Here is a 22204-nt window from a genome sequence, read left to right on the forward strand (position 1 = left end):
TCGATATGGGCGTGCATATATACACATTCTCCATAGGTTTATAGTTATAATAGTGAAAAATTTACCGAAAACCATACAAATAATAATGACAATAATACAAATAATAATTAAATAGTTAAATGATTCCCAAAGGATTATTAGGTACATAATTCTTATATATATATCCATATATTTATTTTTACAAGTAATTTTTATCTATACAAAACTATGGCCAAATATAAAGCATTACTTTTTACCAGAAAAAGTTCTTTATTTTGATTTTAATTTTAAAAAATTGTTTCTCCCAATAGAAGCAAAACTTTTAATTATAACAGATTTTTACAAAAGAATTTTAGCTATGAAAATACAATATACACACCCATATATTCCCAAAGGGCAGAGGGAGGAATTTTTATATGAAGATTTCCAGAAGAAAAGTATAGCACATAATAATTAACTAAGCAAACAGAAACAGATCAATTTTAATATTAGGTATGTATTCTAAGAATTAGATCCATTTAGTTGTGGAACAAACACAGTTGGTGTATATATATATATCTCGCTATTATATAGCACTATTAATTATTATTAGATGGTTTTGTGCACATAATTCTATAGAGTTGAATATATTAGTATTTTCAACATTATATCATGATTATCAATCCAAAATCTATAGATAGTCACAGATGGACCACTTCATGATCCGAATCAGTACATCTAGAACAATTAACCAAAGAGAATCAGCCCACAATAAGTATATTATAAAAAATGGTATGTAATAAAGGGAATGCAGAAAACAAAAATAAACATTTATACTCTGGATTCAATTTCCTATGTTGTTAAGTTCAATGGACTCATTCAATCCGAGGGGAGTTAGGGAGCCTAGGGAAAAAATCCAAAAAGCTTCACGTTTACAAAGGGTGGAAAAACGGTCACCTCCTCTTTTTGAGCTTGTGATTCCTTCTATTGCTTGGATTTTCAGAACCTCCACATTTCCCTGGTGTTTCTCTTTAACATGTCTAGAGATGCTATGGGTTCTTACTTGGTTAATCACATTTCTTCTATGTTCAAGGAACCTCGTATTTAAAGAGCGGGTAGTTCGGCCTACATATTGCAACCCACAATCGCAAGTGATCAAATAGATCACATACGACGAGTTGCAATTCAAAAAACTAGTAATTCTATGTGTTGATAGGTTAGAGAAGGATGTAAATTGTTTACTTTTATCTATCAAGAATTTACAGGTTATACATCTGTTTCTGCCACACTTGTGGCAGCCTACAGTTTGTGTTGAGATTTTAGAGGACTCTGATGTTTTAAAATGACTCGGAGCTAATGCATTTTTAAGGTTAAGATTTTTCTTAAACACTATTTTTGGTCTATCTTCTAAGACTGTAGCAAGATGTCTATCAGTCTTTAGGATTTTATAATTTTTATTAATAATCTTCTTCACTTCTAAAGAATGAGAATTAAATTTCGAGATAAACAATGGTTTAAAATTAAAATCTTGGCTATTTTCAAAGGTATTATCTACAGTATTTAAAGTTTTAACAGTTGAAACTGTAAGTAAAGAGTCTCTATCAATTTTCTTGACATCTTCTAGAGCTGAATTTAGAACTTCAAACGGATATCCCTGATCTAGAAAGGATAAAATGAGATCATCTGCTTGTTTTTCAAAGGTCTCAGTGCTGTGGTCAGGTCGTGGAAACCCTTCATAAGGTTTTGAAGGAAGCTGTTATCTACACAAACACTATTTATGTTGACCTCATGCCTACTGAGTGAGTGAGCTATTTACGGGTGAATATACAATTTTGTATCTATACCACTGACTTTCTACATAAAATAAATCCAAGTTACGGATCAATTGCATTATCCATATTACTGGCAAGTGCTGGACTCTGTAAATTTCAAATCATCTATTTTGCCACAACCGGTTACAGATAAAGCAAGTGGATACAAATATTCTAACTAAACAAAATTGCCATTTGAACACAGAACTGTCAGTGTTCTGACAGCTATTGGCTAAAGGACACGGTTCTCCTCTAAAGGATATTTTTATTATTCTTTCATTATTCCTAAAAGGATCATTATAAAAATTACATGTTTTATGAAATGTTATTTTTATGTTTATTTATGATTAATTAAATTTGCATTTTTATATGATTAAATTGTGTAGTGTTTCTTGCGCTCTCTAGAATAATATTCTATCTGTTTCTTGTATTCAACATATATTATTCACATACCTAAACTCATAGCCGTCCCAGTACAAAATACACTAAAGTGAGCAAGTAAAAGCAGGTAGATTTTTTTGCTGGTTTGAGGGACTGATTTTTAAAGCTTTGTTCTCTACCACTGATGCATTTCTGATTACTCTCCATGAATGTAAAGTATGGGAAACTCACATATTTGGACAGCTCTGCTGGCTCCTGTCCACTTTTCCAGAATCAAACAGACCTGTGATGATGCGTTTTGCTGTAAATTGTAGTATTATGGCTTATGGCATTATGGCCTTCTCTTTGCAGCATTAGAGAAATCAAGAAAAGAGGTATTTTAAACCTAGAGCAGTGGTTCCCAAATGGAGTGCCTAGGCACACTGGGGTGCCTCGGGATACTTGCAGGGGTGCCTTGGATTGGTGGTCTAAGACAAATTCATAATAGTTATGGGCAAAGCAATATGCAAAACCAGAGTTGGTGGCCACCAATCTTGAAATATATGTGCAAACAAAAGCTTACCTTGTTCCTGACTATATAACTGATCTTAAAGATGACATATAAACACAATTTACTTAATATTTTCTCAAAATTTATCAACTAGAAACTTCTGATCTAGCGGTGCCATAAAAAATATTCTGATATTCTAGGGTGCTGTAGTTCAAAAAGGTTTGGGAACCACTGACCTAGTGTATTCGGGCTGGCATGGGGGCTGATCACTGCTTTAGTAGTCTATTTTAGGGGCCAGTGAGGTAGTCCAAATCCCTCTGTGTTTTCTGGCTTCCCAACTTCCCTCCCATCTGATTTTTGGTTGGGCTTTCCTGTGGTCACCATCGTCGGGTGAAATTTCATAGTTGAAGTGCGCTCCCTTCGTTGACTGGCAGTTGGCTGTAACACCCTAACAGGGGACAGTATCATCACCCGAAAGGGTGGGTAGCCAAGGTAGAAGGTGAGTGGATACATTTTGTGGCTTATAGAAATTTTATGGTTGTGTTTGGGCAGTATCTGTCTGCAATGCCTGTTGCTGGGTGTGTTTTGGCATTGCAGATTTCTTTGCCATCATACTCTTAAAAATGAATAATAATGCAGTCAATAAATTAACTTACAGTTTCTCTGACAAATCTACGTCTCAGTGTCCTTATTTACTTTTAATTTTCACGAACTTCATCCGATGGAAGGTTTATGATTCAATTGTGTTATAGGAACCGATCAATAATGACGTGATTTGCAGTGCCACAATACTGCTCCCCCTACACAGATCTCCCAAAGATCTTATTAATAAAGAAGATAAGGATGAATTGATGCACCTGCTGGACAGGACTTCTTTTATTACGTACATGAATATCCATTTTGCATCTAGAAATGCTTAAATTCGCTGTATGTTCCTTTACTAGAAAAGCTGTCTCATTAATTGATTGAGCAACTTGCAAATAAGATAAAAGCGTGTGTGAGCATAAATTATATGAAAAATTACATTTTTTTTTTTTTAGGAATTCAGTGCATTCAAATAAATACTTTAGGACATTGTATTGACCTTCTGTAAGGAGCCTAACACCCTCCTTGAACTGCAGCTATAGTTGCAGTGTGGGAATTTGTTGGTAAAATAAATACTTTAACTTATGGGGGAAACAAATATATATTGCTTTTACTTTGTTACCTCCATCATAAGATGACAATAAAAGAAGTGCTATAGATGCGGCATATGTTAGGGCATGGGAAATCCTTTGCAGATGCAGTTATTGCTGGCAACTACAATGCTATCAGTCTTTCATTTATTAGATGACGTGATGGGATGCGGTCATTTGGTCTACAGCATTATGGTAGACAGTCATTAGGTCGACACCATTAGTTCGACATGGGAAAAGGTCTATATGGGTCTAAGTCGACGTAGAAAAAGGTCAACATGGTTCTAGGTCGACAGGTCATTAATACGACAGGTCATCAGTTCGACAAATGCATTAGGTCGACAGGTCACAAGGTCGACAAGGGGTTTTTCACTGTTTTTTGAGCCGACATGTGCCGACAGGCGGTATTTCATGCCGTACCATCCACTAGGGTGTGGTGGGAGAATAAAATAGTGTGCCGACACTTTCTTTAAACGGTACTTGTGTACTTTCACGGCTCCCATCGCATGCCATCGCATGCCATCGCATGCCATATGTAGTGGCATGCAATGGCATGCGATGCGATGAGATTTTCCCGTGTTTTTATGCATTTTTGCTAAAATCGCATGAGAATAGAAAGCGTGGCGAGCACAGCGAGCCACCGAGCCCGAAGCGTGGCGAGCGCAGCGAGCCCCGTGAGGGGACACGGATACCTTCACAGGTATCCATGTCCCCTCGCGGGGTTCACAGGTATCCACGTCCGCTCGCCACACTTTCTATTCTCAACTCCACGCCGACGTGGATAGTGGGGGTATGAAAAGGTCGTAGGACGCGTACCGCCGCCCCTCGCGGGCTCGCTGTGCTCGCCACGCTTCGGGTTGGCGTTGATAGTGGGGATGGTACAGTGTGAAAAATGGCATTTGGGGTGCATTTTACATGATGTCAACTCATGTCCATAATTTCAGTGAAAAATGACATCGCATCGCATCAGATCGTATGCGATCTCATGCGATCGCATGCAATGCGATTTTTCCCTGTACGATGCACATCGTGGGAGCCGTGAAAGTACACAAGTACCCTTTAAACTGTGTCCATGTCGACGGTGTGCACATTCAGTTAAAAAAAAACTGTGAAAAACCCCATGTCGACAATTTCACTGTCGAACTAATGACCTGTCGAAATAATGACATTTCGACCTAGAACCATGCCGACCTTTTCCCATGTCGACCTAGACCCTTGTCGACCTTTTCCAATGTCGACCTAATGGTGTCGACCTAATGACTGTCGACTATAATGCTGTAGACCAAATGAACTCGACATGATAATGAGAGTCCTACAGCCAGCGAATACTTAAATTTTCAATTGCACTAGGGTTCTTTATCAGCTGACACCTGATACTTATGTATATGTTTTTTATCAATGGGTCAAAAGTTTAATGATATTGTTTTTCTCAGTCTTGGACACCTGTATAGAAATGTAATGAGCAACCTTCATTTTGTATATCATGGAAACAAAGGCAACCAATCAGATTACCTTTATCTGACAGTAAATATTATATATCTGACTTAGGACGAGATGTACTAAGCCATGAAAAGTGATAAAATAAAAAGTGTGATAAACCCCCAACCAATCAGCTCCTACCTGTCATTTTTCTAACACAGCCTGTGACATGGCAGGTAGGAGCTGATTGGCTGGTTCACTCCATTTTATTATTTTTCAAGCTTAGTACTTAGTATTTATCACAATTGCAATTTTATGGAAATATTTGGCATTATTGGCACTTGCCTTTCAGTTTTGTCACTGTTCTATGCTGCTATATCCTATTCTACCTCTGTTTTTATATTCCCCATCCACCATCTTGATACACTTCACACATTTTCTCTTTCTAGAATTTCCCCTCTCACCGAGTATATGTTTCAGCACAGCCTGGTTTTGGTCCCAGATACTGTTGAATGTGTTCCATCTTGATCGGCCATCGGGCAGAGGGTTCCTCTTCATCCAGCCCCCACAGGAGTACTGATAGAAGTCTTGACATGGGTCCACCTCCCTATCCAGGGAATCCAGTATACGGCCAGCTACAGAAACACAGGCCTCTGAGAGACACAGGGAACGTGACTTGTCTGAGGATCAGAAGAAGTGAGAAGGCTTTACTATGCAGCAACGATTGATACAGTAGTTTGACATATATTCTTGCAGATGAGATTGAAAACAAAGAGATACTAAGAAGAGAAATGGTAGACAAGATTCATAGCAAATTATATTGTGCTATAGGGGCTAAAGGAAAAAAAAAACAATAGGGTGAGAGATAACGGAGAAGCATGTCTCCAAAAATGTACCAGTCTAGATAGGGCATTGCTGATTTCCCCCTCAGCCAGCAAATTTGTCTGGGGTAAGGGGTATGTCCCTGCCCTCTATCCATTAGTGGGGACATGACCACAGTGGTGAGCTGGAGAAATATCCACCTACCACCGGTGCATTGCAAAACACTGCAAGAAAGCCAGTATTGCAGTGAGACGTAGTTATATAAGCAGATCATCAATAGCAACAGTGATGGAAAACTGTACGATGATAATAAAAGGCCAGCACACTGATGGTACAGCACAGCTCCTTCAGCTTTTCAAATCTGTCATTTATGCTTGTCTGTTGTTGGTGTTGTTGTTATTATTACATTATTATTACTAGTAAGCCTGCTGGAAGCAAAAGCTTTGAAAGCTAGTCTGCTACTTTCTGTGTTTGTGCATGTGTGAGAAAGAGATGTAGTTTCACTCTCTTCCAGCAGATGGCAGTGTTTCTGAGACTCACGGACACTAGACATATATATAGATGATGCATATTAATAACAAAAAATGGCAATCAATAGTTGCACTTAAAGTGCCCACACATGGTGCGATACTCTCATGGGATTTGAAATTTTTAGTTCAAATTGCTTCTAGTTCAAATCGCACCATGTGTAGGGAATCGCATTCAATATGTACTTTACATATTTAAATTACATATTGTAGCCTAGTCCAAATCGTATGTAGTTGAAATAGCACAGTGTATAAAGTTCAAATTGCATAGCACCTGCATAAATAAAGAACAGGACACCACAGGCTGCTCCCTTGCGTAAAGAATAGGACACCACAGGCTGCTCCCTTGCGTAAAGAATAGGACACCACAGGCTGCTCCCTTATGTAAAGAACAGGACACTACAGGCTGCTCCCTTGCGTAAAGAACAGGACACCACAGGCTGCTCCCTTGCTTAAAAAACAGGACACCACAGGCTGCTCCCCCTGTATAATAATCATGGCTGCTCCCCCTGCACATTAAAAGGAGTAAACAGCAGAAATATTACATGCTTGATGTTTCTCCCTAAGTGCTGCTGCGGCTCCCCGCTTCTCTGCCCTGCTTGATTCCTTAACTGCGGCCACAGTCCCCATCCACTCCTCCGCCTGCCAGCTCTAACTTCCACTTATGTTTCTCCACAGACTCATGGTTGGGCGGCATTATGGTCATGACGTCCACACGCAGCTTCTGTCACCAGATATAGCAAATCTTATGTGCACCCCGTCCAGCCTCCCGACTCCGAGCCGATGCCCAAGGGACCGCACATCGGGTCGGACGGGATGTCTACATGTGCGATTTTGACTACTTTCACGGCCCGATTCATCCGAATCGGGTGAAATTGTGCCAAAATCGCATAGTGTATAGGGGCCTTATCAGGTGTATGATTTATTCACTGGGCACCAGCCATCGCAAGCTAGGAGTAGCCAGGAACTTACTTGCCAGCTGCAATGAATACAGGCCTATCCGGCATGGATCTGATGTCACACATCCTCCCCTAAAATGTTATTCAAGGTACAGTACACCTAGCATTTTGTCATGGCAAAGAGAGGATTTGCAATTAATTGCAATTCATCTGATCACTCTACATGGCATTCTGGAGTATATATAAATTGCCATAATAACAATTAAGGCAGTGGACTTTGTGAAAATGGTACTTGTTTCCTAGGAGGGCGCCCACGATTTTGATCTTAGGCATCGCAAGGGAAAAAATCGCGTCAGTCGCATCGCATGCGGCCAAAAAATCGCATGCGATGCGACCGACGCGATTACCGCGATTTTACATAGGGAACAATGTTAAATGGCCCAATTGACCCGATTTCACATAGGGAACAATGTTAAATGGCCCACAGACCCCAAATACCCACCCTGAAGTGTGAAATGGCCCCCCCAATTGTTAACGCCACCCCACGATCAACGTCAACCCGAAGCGTGGCGAGCGCAGCGAGCCCCGCGAGGGGACATGGATTACTTAACATGTATTCTGCGTCCCCTAGCGGGGCTCGCTGCGCTCGCCACGCTTCGGGCTCGTATTCTGCGTCCGCTCGCCACACTTCCTATTCTCAACTCCACGCCGACGTGGATAGTGGGGGTATGAAAAGGTCGGAGGACGCGTACCGCCGCCGCTCGCCACGCTTTGGGTTGACGTTGATTGTGGGGTGGCGTTAACAATTGGGGGGGCCATTTCACACTTCAGGGTGGCTATTTGGGGTCTGTGGGCCATTTAACATTGTTCCCTATGTGAAATCGGGTCAATTGGGCCATTTAACATTGTTCCCTATGTAAAATCGGTAATCGCGTCGGTCGCATCGCAAGCGATTTTTTGGCCGCATGCGATGCGACCGACGCGATTTACATTTTGCCATGCATTTCTATGTAAAATCGCGGCCATCGCATCGGTCGCATCTCATGCCATTATAATGGCATGCGATGTACATGCGATGCCCGCGATGGGCGCCCTTCTAGGAAACAAGTACCGTGAAAATTAATATTTGTGTAATTCTCAAAACTTTTTTTCCAAGCCAAGTTCCATTGTGCTTCATATACAGACTCGGTCACAGATGTAAATGAATCTTCGTAGCCTCGGCTGCATCGTGTTGTTATTAAGACACATTTTTGCCCCCGCCCAAAAAGATGCCTAATTTTAGCAGAGTTGTATAGAGCCCATGAGCTCATTCTTGCTAGGCATCTCATGCTGCATGGTGTATTGAGGCTAGCTGTATGAGGACTAATCTGTAATTATATATCATGCTCCATTTACTCATGTTGTCTAGGTCAAGCTACACATCTTCACAACACAACTACAGATGTGTCAACATACATCTTTGCTATTTTTCTCAATTTGGCACAACATGCAAAACACAATATTTCTCCAAATGTAGCAAGTAGATGGATTCTATTTTTTTTTTGTGCAGCAGTAGAAAGTAATAGATTAGAGAAACAAATTTTTTGAAAAATTACAAAAGCGTGACTTTTGCAGAGTTCAAGGCTTGCCAAACTGTATACATGGCACAATAAATAAAAGATGTATGTGGACACTATAAAGATAAGATTGTGACATCCTTATAAAGGGTCTTAAACAGATGGAGCACCACTCATGCTGCTCCAGCACTCGCCAGAATGCCCATCTGACTGGGACACACGCGTGTCTCGCAAGCATGCACGGGCAGGGTTAGGGGGGGGGCGGGGAGGCGGCGGAGAGCTCCGTTGGAACTGGGCGCGCAAGCATCTCCTGCGCACCCAACCCCTTCCGGCGGCTGGCGGTGGCTGCTGATTCTATCGCCAGCCCCCGGATGAATGATGGGGGCTCCATCTGTAGGTTACAACAGCTACAATTGAAGTGCTTAATGTTAATGTCTTATTTTGATCCATAGTCTGGAATACACAGTTTTTATTTCTATTAGGAAGAAACATTTATTAAAAAGCGTTCGCTCCCCTCTACTAAGGATCAGCATTAAATGTATTTTATAATATACAGTAATGTACAGTAGGTTTCATGAATTCGTGGACTGTTGAGAGAAGATGATGTTTTGTGCTTTGTGTCACCTGTGCAATCATGTGTTGCAGACAGTGGGCTGGTGCTTGGGTGGGAGGGCACATGTCAGTGGTCTCAGGGGTATCATGGTTATTAGACGTATTGAGAAAACCTACATTACAAAGAAACTTGTGATAAAAGTACTAATTTACTAAAAAGATATTGAGGGTAACGAGGGATTAGAGAATGATGTATTCACTGCTGGGAAGTCGTGAGCTGTAAAAAGTGTCAAAATGTAGCAGCATAAGAACAGGATTCTTTGGTATTCTGGAGCCGATTCAGACCCGTTTGTTTGGGTCCAAATTCATCCCTGTCCCCAATGTTCAGGATATGTGCATGTTCAAACTCCAGGAAGGGAGGGCCGAGGTCAGGCAGGGGGCAGCAGAAGGGGGGACGCCCAGCATTTTACGGGCATCCCCATGTTTTGTGGTTTTATAATAATTTGTAACAAGGACAACACAAGATACTCATGGAATCTTTTCTAAGTAAAAGCTGTTTTACATTCATCTATTTCTGTTATTCAGATTAAATGCACCAGACCATGATAAATGAGTTTTGTCAAATAAAATAGAATGTGACCTGTGTAAAGAAGGCAGCACGGGAGAGGGGGATTATGGGATGGTTTTTCTGTTTGGATTCTGTAATGTATTCATGGAATAACTAAAGGATTGGCCCATTGCTGTATAGGTACAGTAGGGTGGGATTGTCTAAGTACAACACAAAAGTACTGAGAGTTAATGGAGAAGGAATAATTTCCTGTGAGGCCAGAGGGAACATGAAAACAACCTACTCCAAGCAGGAGGTGAAGCAAGGGTACCTCATTAAGTAATTGGTCCAGAATTCCAAACTAAGGAATGCGCTAATGAAACCGGCACAGGCCAAGAAGCAGCCGTTAAAAGCCTTAACAAATAATACCATTAAAGGGATGAGAGGAATAATTCTAAATTGGATATGAGGGGATGAGACTCCTGTGAATTCCAGAAGCTAAAATTATTTTTCACAAGGGTACTTTGGTAATAATAATTTGAATGACACATTAATATTGTATTCAATAAAGTTTGCAGATGTTGTAGGGTCCAGATAGGCCAAAGTACAAAAACTTGTTATCTTTTTAACTAGAAAAGCTGAATTTTTTTTTTTATTTGTTGGAGATTAGTAAACATTTTATAGCATAACCTGTCTCTAAACAGATAGTCAAGATACTGTACACTATATCAGCGGTTTTCAAACTGTGGGTCGTGACCCCAAACTGGGTCCCGACCTTCTCAGCATGGGGTCGCGACTCCATGTTGCTGACCATCAGGCTGATGACTTTTCTAATCTCAGTCAGTGATTCAAGGAGTCTGAACAATCTGTTGAATCGTCTGTTAGACTCCTCCCATCATGTTGTGTCCCCACAATGCTGCCATGCATGTGCTGTCTGCGGACTACACATGTGATGTGATGACCTTCTGCAGTAACTTGCTGGGGTCCTGTCATTATTTTTATTGTTTGATGTGGTCCCAGAGCAAAATAGTTTGAGGACCCCTGCTCTATATGCACAAAATTATTTGTCCACACCCATAGGCGTGCGCAGCACATTTTATTAGGGGGTGCACCACCTATTGTGCATGTCTAATAACACCCATTGGGTGCTTCTAAAACCACCAATCAGGCGTGTCTACCATCATCTATTGGCACTCACTACAATATAAAAGTCTCTCAGCCACAACATAATCTCCTGCAAATAAAGTCAAAAACATATCTGGATGACACAGGTACGTAGTGATATGACAATGGTCTAATACAATTACAATGCAAAACACACGTAACTGAATGATGGGCTCTTCTTTTAGTACAGTTCTAAAAAGCAAAAGTCTTTGGTAAAAGGTATTGCTGGTTGCTAGCGGCAGGGAGGTGTTTATAAGGGCGGGCACAGCATTAGGGGGTGCCTGTGCACCCCTAACACTCTATGTGCACACACCTATGTCCACACCTGTTAATTATGCAGATGTTTCAATCAGAACTCAGCCATGCAAACAGTTGTGATACAAAATGGGTCGATCTGTAGAGCTCAGTGACGTCCAGCTCTGTGATAGGATGCCACTTTTGCAATAAGATGGTTTGTGACATTACAGAGTCAACTGTTAGTGAAATTCTTAGAAAGTGGAAGAGTTTAAGAACAGCCAGGGCCAGATTAATAATGGTCCAATTGGAGCTTCAGCTCCAGGCCCACCATTGTAATTATGACTACTGGCTCCATATGAAGCCTGTCAAAAGACGGCGCCTGAAGCTCCACCTTTGCCCGAAGCTCCGCCCCTGTACCTGTGTGTGGCTTCACCCCCTATGCTGTCCAGGTAACAGGCCGTATAAGGCACCCTCCATTGTAGGTGCTGTGCTGTGTCCAATAGTCTGTGCTGTTGCAACGCTGATGAGAGCCCTCAGGACATGACCTCCATAGAAGTGTCTACTATGTCTTGATTGGCTGAGTGACACATCACACACATTCAGTCAGTCAATCGGTGCACAGGCCCTCCCACCCTCCACCGCCCCCAACAGAAAGCTGAAACTCAAAGATGAAATTGCAGCAGCAGCAGCAGCAGTTTAACTGGAACAAATAGTCAAGTGTCACACACTATGGGGGGTATTCAAATGTTGGTCTGTTCTTTTTTTTATGCCTATTCTCCCTTTTTTTTCACAACATTTATATGTCGTGATATTAGTTTGATATTCAATTCTTCCCCATCTTTTAAAAGTTTGAACATCTTTTATTTCACAGTCATTTTCAATGGGCTTCGTATTCAAATGTTTGGTGATAAGTTTCACCCCTTATAATAGTCGTCTAAGCTTGGTCATTTTCTCGTCATTTTATTCACCTGGGTGTCGGGTGGTGACATAAGTGTCATTTATTGTTCTTGTTGTTTTTTTCTTTAAAAAGTTATGTTTTATGTAATGTTTTTTCATTAACTTTGATTTCTGACTTTGGTAAGGGGTGAGGTACCATGTAACAGGTACCATCTGCTACTATTTTAGACAAGTTACATTAACCAAAACAAGAGGATCTGCTGCTTGTGAAAATAGCTGGATCATCCATTATGCACCCCAGGCTCTCACCAAGGGCCCCATCATTTGTTTTTTATTTAATTTTGAAATAAGTGGGGAAAGAGGCCCTAACTAGAATGTTGCATGGGTCCCCACTGGGTCCAAACCCAGCTCTGATTGTGACAGCAAGGAAGAGAGACCTGGGCGAAGAGGTCAGCGGAGCTGACAGTGTGGCCTGACGAGAATTAGCAGCATTTTCTTTACTGCAGCGTCTGTGGCTGTTGAGCAGTGCTTGTGTAGAATGGTGCTGTTAAGGAGCCTACACATGGGGAGATGTTGAGCTGCGTTCTGAACAATGCTAGATTGCGCAGCGCACAGTGATGTGTGCTGAGCGATCTGTCAGGGCCAGTGTACTCCGGTGAGAACACTGGCCCTGACCCCAGCGATTAACTACATTTATCCTGCATGCTGGATATTATATGGCAGGATACATCACGCATCAGATACAACGCAGGATAGAGCGTGGGTCAGATACACCAATAGGGCACTTACTGTGACCAGTGATGTCCTCAGTGCAGGAATGCCTGCAGTATACTGAGTACAGGGGTGTATTCTGTGCCAACAGTGTGGGAGTACCGACGGTGTAAGCAGTAAGGAGCTGCAGGCGGTGTTCTAAGAGTGGAGGTTTCCAGTGGGGTTGGCAGTGCAGGAGGTGCTGGCATTACAGGAGTGCTGGATGTGTAGGAGTGCTCTCTGTGTCCTCAGCTTGGTGGATTAACAGCTGTGTCGGCAGTGTGCAAGCTTCCAGTGGACCTGTGATCTCTATGACGGCAGTCTTACACAGGTTGCCGGAGGGTGATGGGGAGGGGGAAGTTTGCCATGGCTTACATCATAATGTTTTTACATTTAATGATCGTTTTTATTTGCAGGTGCGGGGCACAGCTATGGGGGCGGCGTGTGCCCCCACCTATGCAAATATCTTCCTAGGCAAATGGGAAAAGGAGGTGGTGTTCAACGAAGAAAATGAGAAGTTTACATCACATGTCGCGATGTGGTTGAGATACATCGACGACATTTTACTCATTTGGGAAGGGGAGCAAACACTTCTCCTCCAGTTCATTGAGCAACTTAATATTAACAATCTTAATCTTCGTTTGACTCACACCATCAGCCAAAAAGAACTGGCATTCCTAGACTTGAAGATATATAAAGATGATACCAACCATCTTGAGACACAACTGTACAGAAAGGAGACTGCCACAAATACCTTGCTACACCAAACGAGTGCCCATTTCCCACCCACAGTGGAAAATATCCCAAAAGGGGAGTTCTTACGATTGAGGAGAAATTGTTCAGACGATCGACTTTTTAAGACTCAAAGTTTAGAGCTCTCCTCAAGATTATGGGAAAGAGGGTATAGCCACACCTCTACTAAAAAAGCAATGCGCAATGCCTTGAAGTTAGATCGTGGCACACTCATCTTCAAGACTAAAGAAGATAAAGAATCAGAAGGCACGATACGATTCGTAGGAGAATTCTGCCAGGAGTGGAAGATGGTTAAAGAAATCATTCAAAGACTAATGTTGGACCCGGTCTTATCTAAGAAATTGGGTCCAAGAGTATCTATGAGTTGGCGCAGGGCAAAAAATTTAAAGGACCGTTTGGTGAAGAGTCATTTAACTAGAACAGTAACAACTAACAAACGGGTAACAGGCACCTACCCCTGTGGCCAATGCAAAGCATGCCAATACATGAATACAGTGGACCACATTACAGACAAATATGGCAAAACCATCCCATTCCGCGATTACATCAATTGCAAAACTGAAGGTGTCGTGTACTGCATTGCATGCGGGTGTGGCCAGAGGTATGTCGGGATGACTACCCGTCCCCTCAAACATCGGATACTGGAACACATAGGGACAATACGTAATGGTGAATCGGATTTAAAAAAATCCAAGAAATTAACATCAGTAGCGAGACATTTTGTCACCAAACATAATAGTTCCCTGAAGAGTTTCAGTGTCTGTGGGTTGGAAAAAATCAATCTGGGCATCAGGGGAGGTGACCTTACGGAAGCCCTCCTGAAAAAAGAAAGCCAATGGACATTCGAATTGGGTGCATTAAACCCGGAAGGGATGAATGAATACATTAACTATGCCATTTTCCTATCAGGATAGCATAAGATCCCATAACTACATAATGGTACTAATCCAGCACAATATTCTAAATTAAATTACTTTTCCCCCCGTACGGATGTCGACATAACTAGACCCCTAAGATATGCTGTATACACCAATTAAACATAGCCTTTCTCACATCTTTATCCCATCTCTATATCCCCCCCTTTTCTTCCCTTTTCCCCACATCTTACCCTCCCCCCTTCCACATACCCTTCCTCTTCTTTTCTCTCCCTCTTTACATTGCACAGTTTTTGTTAACACATAATTGGCAAAATTTATTTTTGCCCCTCTTGTTCACTATTCACTTTGCACTCCTAGTCTAGGGAATACCCTACTATTATATAATTTGTCCCTATCTCCTTATATATACTTATTTCAGGCATTACACTATACATATCACTGAGGTATTGAATATAATCAATACGAGTGTGTCTCACCATATAAATACACTATATGTTGCACAATGAGCATGTTTGCAGGGTGAGTATGATCGACATCCTAAACTTTTTTTGAATATGAGAGAATTATAAGAAATCATAAACTCAACCATAACTTAAAATTATTATTAAAATAATATAAAATTTCTTTATAAATAAGAATTATAATAATTCCTGAAAGAACCTAGTTACCTCCCCCTCTTTAGGTATTTGAATTAGAATTCCCATGTAATACTACTTGATTCCCAAACCTATAAAAAATTTGCCTGCTCAATTGATAGGAATTTTTTATTATAATTATATGGGTGATATCCCTTTAAAAATAGGGTCAATTGCAGAAATAAAAGCAAAAATAATGACTACACAAAAGATTAACATCTTTTTCACTAAATTGATGTGTGAATATAAGTATTTATAAATTGAATAGAATTTGATATAAAGTCCATATATAATAGCCCGGCAAGGTGCTACAATAAACAAGTGGATGAGACACATGTCAGTTAATAAGAATTGCAAGGTGATTGGATAGCGGCACACATATAGTATCAGCGCAAACAGCTGAGTTGTGCTGCTGCGTGAACAAGCCTCAAGCGAAACGTACGTCCCCAGCAAGTGCCAGTCACGTGAGCGCTCACGTGACCGGCTGTCGGTCTCCACTCCGTCCTGGATCAGACAAACGGCGCTAAGGAGACACATGCATCGGCGTCTGGAACTGGTAACCGGGCTTCCCTCTGCTGTCTGCGGCTCTACCTTTGTGGATGCCATGGGCATGTAAGAGGCTTCTGCCCGATATACATATATATTTTTCCTTCTGTTTTATTAATTTCTACTCTGCACCTTGTAATCTCCCTGCACATATCTATGCAATGGAATACAACTAGAAGCATGCACTAAGTGGCCATTAGTATAGACAATTGTTATACATTGTTTGTAGATATATTTGCAACATTGTAATTTTGGTCTGAGCAGCAATACCACTATAGTGCCCTTTGTCTCTCCTGTTTGGATTGTTGCCATAAATTGGAGTATCATTATTGGAGTGGTTAAAATTGTTGTGCATGATGCGGTATGGTGTTTGTGAGATTCCCTTTTTTCTTCATATGTGAGAGCATGTATGTTTATACACTTAAAGGGATAGTACTACTTTGTCTATGAGTGGCAATATCAATGTGGTGTCTTTTTCACCCTTAAGATTGGTATTATAAGGGAAAGCTTGAGAGTGGTGCTAATTGCAGTTGTATGACACTGTATATGCACTGATTGCGAGATTTCCCTGCACTGGCTCTTTTGAATTAGGGGCGTGTTATATAAAGTGGGTGTTTTTTGCAGAAAAGTACTAATTCCCTTATACAATAGATGACACACAGTATATTATCTTGCTGCAGAGTGTAATTAATAAGAAGGATATAAAAGCGATTGAGATCCATATAAATTATATAGTGGATGAGATTCATATAAAAATATATATTTGTACATAAAATTGTAAATACTTTGTTTGATTATTGATGCAAATCACATATAATTTTGACCAATGATTAAAACCCTAATCACTATACATTTAAGTGAAACACCCTAAAACATCGATGGTGATGTGGTGATAGGGGGATATGATGGTCATTCATTTATTTGTAATTAATTTTTCATTGATATAACATCAATATCGAACAATTGTTATTTAATACCAGTTCCTGAATAAACTTACCACATATATTCGCAGGATGTTTGTATAAAATCTATTCACACAGCTACAATCTAAGGTGTAAACCCTATACATTAAAGTGTGCACCCTAATTTCTTTTATAACATAAATAAACAAATAATAAAAATTAAAAAATTAAATAAAAATATGGTTGTTTAACACTATAAATTATTAAGCGGGCACAGCAGCTAAAAATAATAAAAAATAATTCACAAATGCTCAAATAAAAATATAAAAAAATATTAACTGAATAGCTTTATTTGGAGGACCTAGAGTGCACCCCACCCGAGTTTCTTTTTTCTCTTTTTTTGTAATATAAGTTTGCCATGGCTGCCAGCAGACTGCCACAGCTTGCCAGGGGGAGGGGATCTCTGGGTCAGCAAAGCTTGCAAAGGGGGGTCGCTGCCGCTCATCTCTACTGTGTATAGCTGTACGCACATATACAGGTATATGTATCTGTATATAGATATAGATATCTTTATCTAAATTTATATATATATATATATATATATATATATAGAGATATATATATAGATATCTATATATATCTATATATATATAAATATATATATATATAATATCTCATATATTTAGCCAGAACTGTCAATCAAGTGTGTGTATAACGCTGGGCGGAGTCATAGATTGAACTCCGCCCCCGCCCAGCGTTATACACACAAACACCCAGCCTTATTCACATAAGATTGACAGTTCTGGCATACGCCCAGTGTCCCCCTCCCTTCCCCCGGCCTCCTGCTCACCTGGACTCCCGAGCCGGCACACAGCCAGAGGAGCAGCAGGCACAGCACTCGTCCAACCCCAGGGTCATCATCCCATCTCCCCCGCCCCCTCCCGCCTAACTTTGCAGGGTGAGGAGAATAGTCGTTAGCAGCTCAGACGCCCCCCTACCCCCGGCACCACACAGCGCAACGCACGTACTACCAGGCTCTCTGCTCTACATGTGGCCAGGGGGGGGGGGGAGAGAATCTGTGTGCCTGACACATCTATACAGAGGGCGCACAGTGCTGCCGAACACCTGTCTGTATGCCGGTGCTGTGGCCACACATGCCGCTGCTGCTGCTCCGGCACACACCACGCCCCCACCTTACCCCCTGCTGCTGACTGCCACAAGGGAGATCACTTCATTTTTACATTGCAGTTATTGACGCACATATAGTGCGCCAGAGAGCAGGGGCAGGATACTATACCCAGCAGGTCTGTCATTGCTGGGGCCTGTGTTCAACTTCCGCAAAACACTGCTCTCCTTCTTCCTCCTCACCCACTCCACTCTGCTGCCCCACTTCCGGCACCCCCCCCCCCCCAGGTGCCGGGACCCGGAGCATAGATCCGCCCCCTACACCCGAGAGGCACCGCCCCCCATATTTTCATTCACCCACAGACCAATTAAACAAAAAGAATGTATGACCATCGTCCTGTACAACCATCGATGCTCATGCACTGCTTATTACTACACTTTCGCTGCCCAGCTACCCTATTGCTATTGCTGGTTAACATCAATAACCACACCACCAATGCCTATCCCTACCCCTTCCCTCACAACCCCTCACAACCCCTCCCTCCCCTCCACCCCCCCTTTCCCTCTCCCATACCTCCCTTCCCTCCCCCCCTTACCTCTCCCTCCCCTCACTTTCACATCCTCTATCCCCCTTTTTCTCCCTGACATCCTATCTCTCCCTAATAGCCATCCACAGCACGGCCACCCCCCATCCTCAACCCACATTTCACGCAACAACCCTGTTTCCGGGTCAATGGGGGAGAAGCCCCTTACGACTGTGTGAAGAGCACTCCTAAAGCGCGATGAATCACCTAGTATAGATATATGTGTGTACACAGAGGCATACAGCTATATAATCATACTTGCCTACTTTTTAAAACTAGTTTCAGGGAGATTATGGTTGGTAGTAGAATTTTGCAAAGTGCCCTATTGAGGGGGCTTGTCATGCGCCACCCAAAGGGTGTGTCTAGTTCCATATATGGAGAGATTGTGAAAAGAGACTGAACGTGGCACCTAGAAGCGTGGGTGTGTTCTGCTACATCTGAGAGGAATCTTGTAAAAGGACTTACATCCAATTTTAGATGAGCCCCAAAGCAGTTAGTAAGAGATACTATACTTGGTAAAGTGCTGGGAAATTGTGCTGATGATTCAATGTAAATGTATCTATCTATCATTTCTTTTTGTCCCAAAAATGTAACAGTGTAATGTGGGCTAGGTGAAATGAGGGAGATTGCTAGACTAATGAGGGAGAGAGGGAGATTACTGCTATTTCAGGGAATCTCCTGCAGTATGCAGGAGGGTAGGCATCTATGTAAATAATACAGGTGCATATACAGTTGTATGCACCTGGCTCTGTGCACAGCCTGAGGGGGAGTTCTGGCAGTTCTCTCTCTATCTCTTCACCCCTCTTTCTCTCTCTCCCCCCCTCTCTTCTTCCATTTTACAATTTATTTTCAAATTATACTGGTACGATTTGGTACGCAGATTGTTTGATTGTATGACAGTGAAACCAAAGAATGTTTATGTACCTGTATTTAAATCCAATAAAAATGTAATTTGCAAAAAAAAAATATAATAATAACGAAATGCAATAGAGCAGGGATTCTCAAACTCAGTCCCCAGGACCCCACACAGCTCACATTTTCCAGGTCACCCGGCAGGTGCACAGGTGCACTCATTACTTATTGACACATTTTAAAAGTTCCACAGGTGGAGCTAATTATCTCACTTGCGATTCTGTGAGGAGACCTGCAAAACATGCACTGGGTGGGGCCTTGAGAACCTGTGCAATAGAGTATAGGCACACATCCCCCCATAGTGTAAAAGCACACCTTCCACATAGAGTGTAAGCACACCGGCAAAACGCGTATGGGTCATTGGTTCGACCACTGAAGGTCAACATAGCTTAGGTTGACACTTGGAAAAGGTCAACATTTATTTCCAGATAACACAAAATTGAGTAAGGAAATTAACTCAGGAGAGGATGTGGAAACACTACAAAGTGACTTAAATAAACTGGAAAGGTGGGCGGAAAGGTGGAAAATGCAGTTTAACGTTGCAAAATATAAAGTAATTAATTATGGGAACAAAAATGAACAAGCTACTTATAGGCTAAATGGAGTTATTATAGGGAATTCTGCTATAGAGAAGGACTTAGGGGTCATCATGGATGAAAAATTGGGTAACAGTGCAGCACACTGCTCAAGTGCAGCCGCAAAAGCAAACCGGACACTGGCATGCATTAAAAGGGGTATGGATTCAAGGGATGCCAATGTGATGCCATGCTGAATATGTTTTCACTGGAGAAACGGAGGGTGAGAGGTGATATGATTAGTATGATCAAATACAGGATTGGAAATCATATGGAACTGGGAAATGATTTGGTCACTAACAGGCCTATACTTAGGACACGCGGGCATGTACTGAGGCTCGAGGAAAATAAATTCCGTACTGAATTAAGAAGAGGATTCTTCACCATTACAGCAGTAACATTCTGGAACTCATTGCCGATGGGGGTGGTTACAGCCACTACTGTTAATGAATTTAAATAAAAACTGGATGCATTTTTGGCCACTAAGGGAATCCTATAGATATGACCTACTCAAGTCAGTAGTTACAAGTTAGATAAGTTGAACTCGATGGACTAGCTTCTTTTCTCAGCCTTAATTACTATCTTACTATGTAACATGGCTAAGGTTGTCAGGGTCAAAAGGTCGACACATGCATTAGGTCGACAATGGGAAGTCAAAATGGGACAGTCAAAAGGTTGACATGGGTTTTTCACTTTTTTTTGTCCCCTATGTTGACATACACTAGTCGACATGGACACCGAAAAAAGTGCCCTGCGTGTGCTCACCATGCTTCGGGCTTGGTGTCTCGCTGCGCTCAGCACACTATTATATTCTCCCTCCGCGCTCTAGTGGATGGTAGGGCATGAAATACCGCCTGTCAGCACATGTCAGCTCAGAAAAACCATAAAAAACCCATGTCGACACTTTAACTACTGACCTTCCAATTGTAGACCTAATGCTTGTGTCAACCTTTTCAATGTCAACCTAAGCCCTGACGACCTTCAGTGGTTGACCCAATGCATGTCAACCTTAATAATGTCGACCTAATGACTGTATACTGTCCCCCCCCCCCACCCCCCAACTGCTTCACACACACAAGTCTCACAAGTGTGTGCGAGACAGACGGATCACCCTGGTGGGTCAGCGGCTGCCGTATCCCTGCACAGAGCAGCGGCTCCTCTTCTCTCCTGTGGTGGCAAGCTCCGGCTCCCTGCACAGCGCAGTGCCTGGTCATCTCTCCTGTGCGCAGCAGGCTCCGCCCAAGTCCCCTTGCAGTTCCACTAACGCTTGACTTTTTTTTATTTTTTCAGAACTGCATCTTAGATCCAATGCGATGCAGCTAGGATGCACCAGGAGACTGATTAATGTAATATGTGAAACTAAAATATGCATATGCACTGAGTCTGTATCCGTTTTCAGGCAATAACAAATGTGGTCCAGGATAAGGTACCGGACCCATGTGTCATCCCAGGAAAATGGGTCTCCTATTATTTATTTATTTGTTACGTTATTTCTAAAGCACACACATATTCCACAGCACTTTACAGAGAATACTGGAACATTCACATCCTGCTCTAGTGGAGCTTACAATCTATGTTCCGTACCACATGGCTTAAAAAAAAAACCGCTGGGAAGAAGCAAGTGATAGGCAAAGATCATGAGATGATGGCAACACGATCACAGGTTTCATGCAATTAAACTGTAGTCAAATTATACATATTTAAATATTTTGGCAAAAAAACAAAAGCCAGTGATTATTGATGATGATGATGATGATGAATAATTATAACATTCATGACATTCGGCGACCATCGAATGACGTGGAACGTGCACATATATGTTAGGTTGCTCTGAGCAATATCTGGTGATGTCAGCTGCCCACCCCCCCGCATCATCTGCCCATTACCATGAGAACGCCCAGCGTTCTCATGGGAACGCCCGTGAAACGCTGGGCGTTCCCATATGCAGAAATGTGCAAACAAGAAACATCGGCCACGTGCGCGTGGCTGGCCGAACGGACCTGCATAAGGTCCTTAAATGCAGATTTCTGTTTGAGCTTGAGGGAGTTTTAAATAGAATTCAGTGCTAAATGCCCTGATTGCGGGTGCCGCAATGTTGTTGACCCGTAC

The 22204-nt window shown here is 41.9% G+C and overlaps 1 protein-coding gene across 3 annotated transcripts in view; it reads right to left on the reverse strand.

Moving 5' to 3' along the window:
* ECE2 (endothelin converting enzyme 2) overlaps nt 1–22204 on the reverse strand; it is a 103995-nt gene that overhangs the window by 55204 nt on the left and 26587 nt on the right. For all 3 annotated transcript variants that reach the window (XR_014471764.1, XM_083177411.1, XM_083177410.1), the window contains exon 4: nt 5699–5914. Coding sequence is in view for 2 of the 3 variants with exons in the window: in XM_083177411.1 (XP_083033537.1) it covers nt 5699–5914 (216 nt within the window). In the remaining variant the exon portion in view is untranslated. The remainder of the gene's footprint in view (nt 1–5698; nt 5915–22204) is intronic.

This window comes from Crinia signifera, chromosome 3 (genome assembly GCF_055691185.1).
Source record: "Crinia signifera chromosome 3, ASM5569118v1, whole genome shotgun sequence".
In the NCBI taxonomy this organism is placed as follows: domain Eukaryota; kingdom Metazoa; phylum Chordata; class Amphibia; order Anura; family Myobatrachidae; genus Crinia; species Crinia signifera.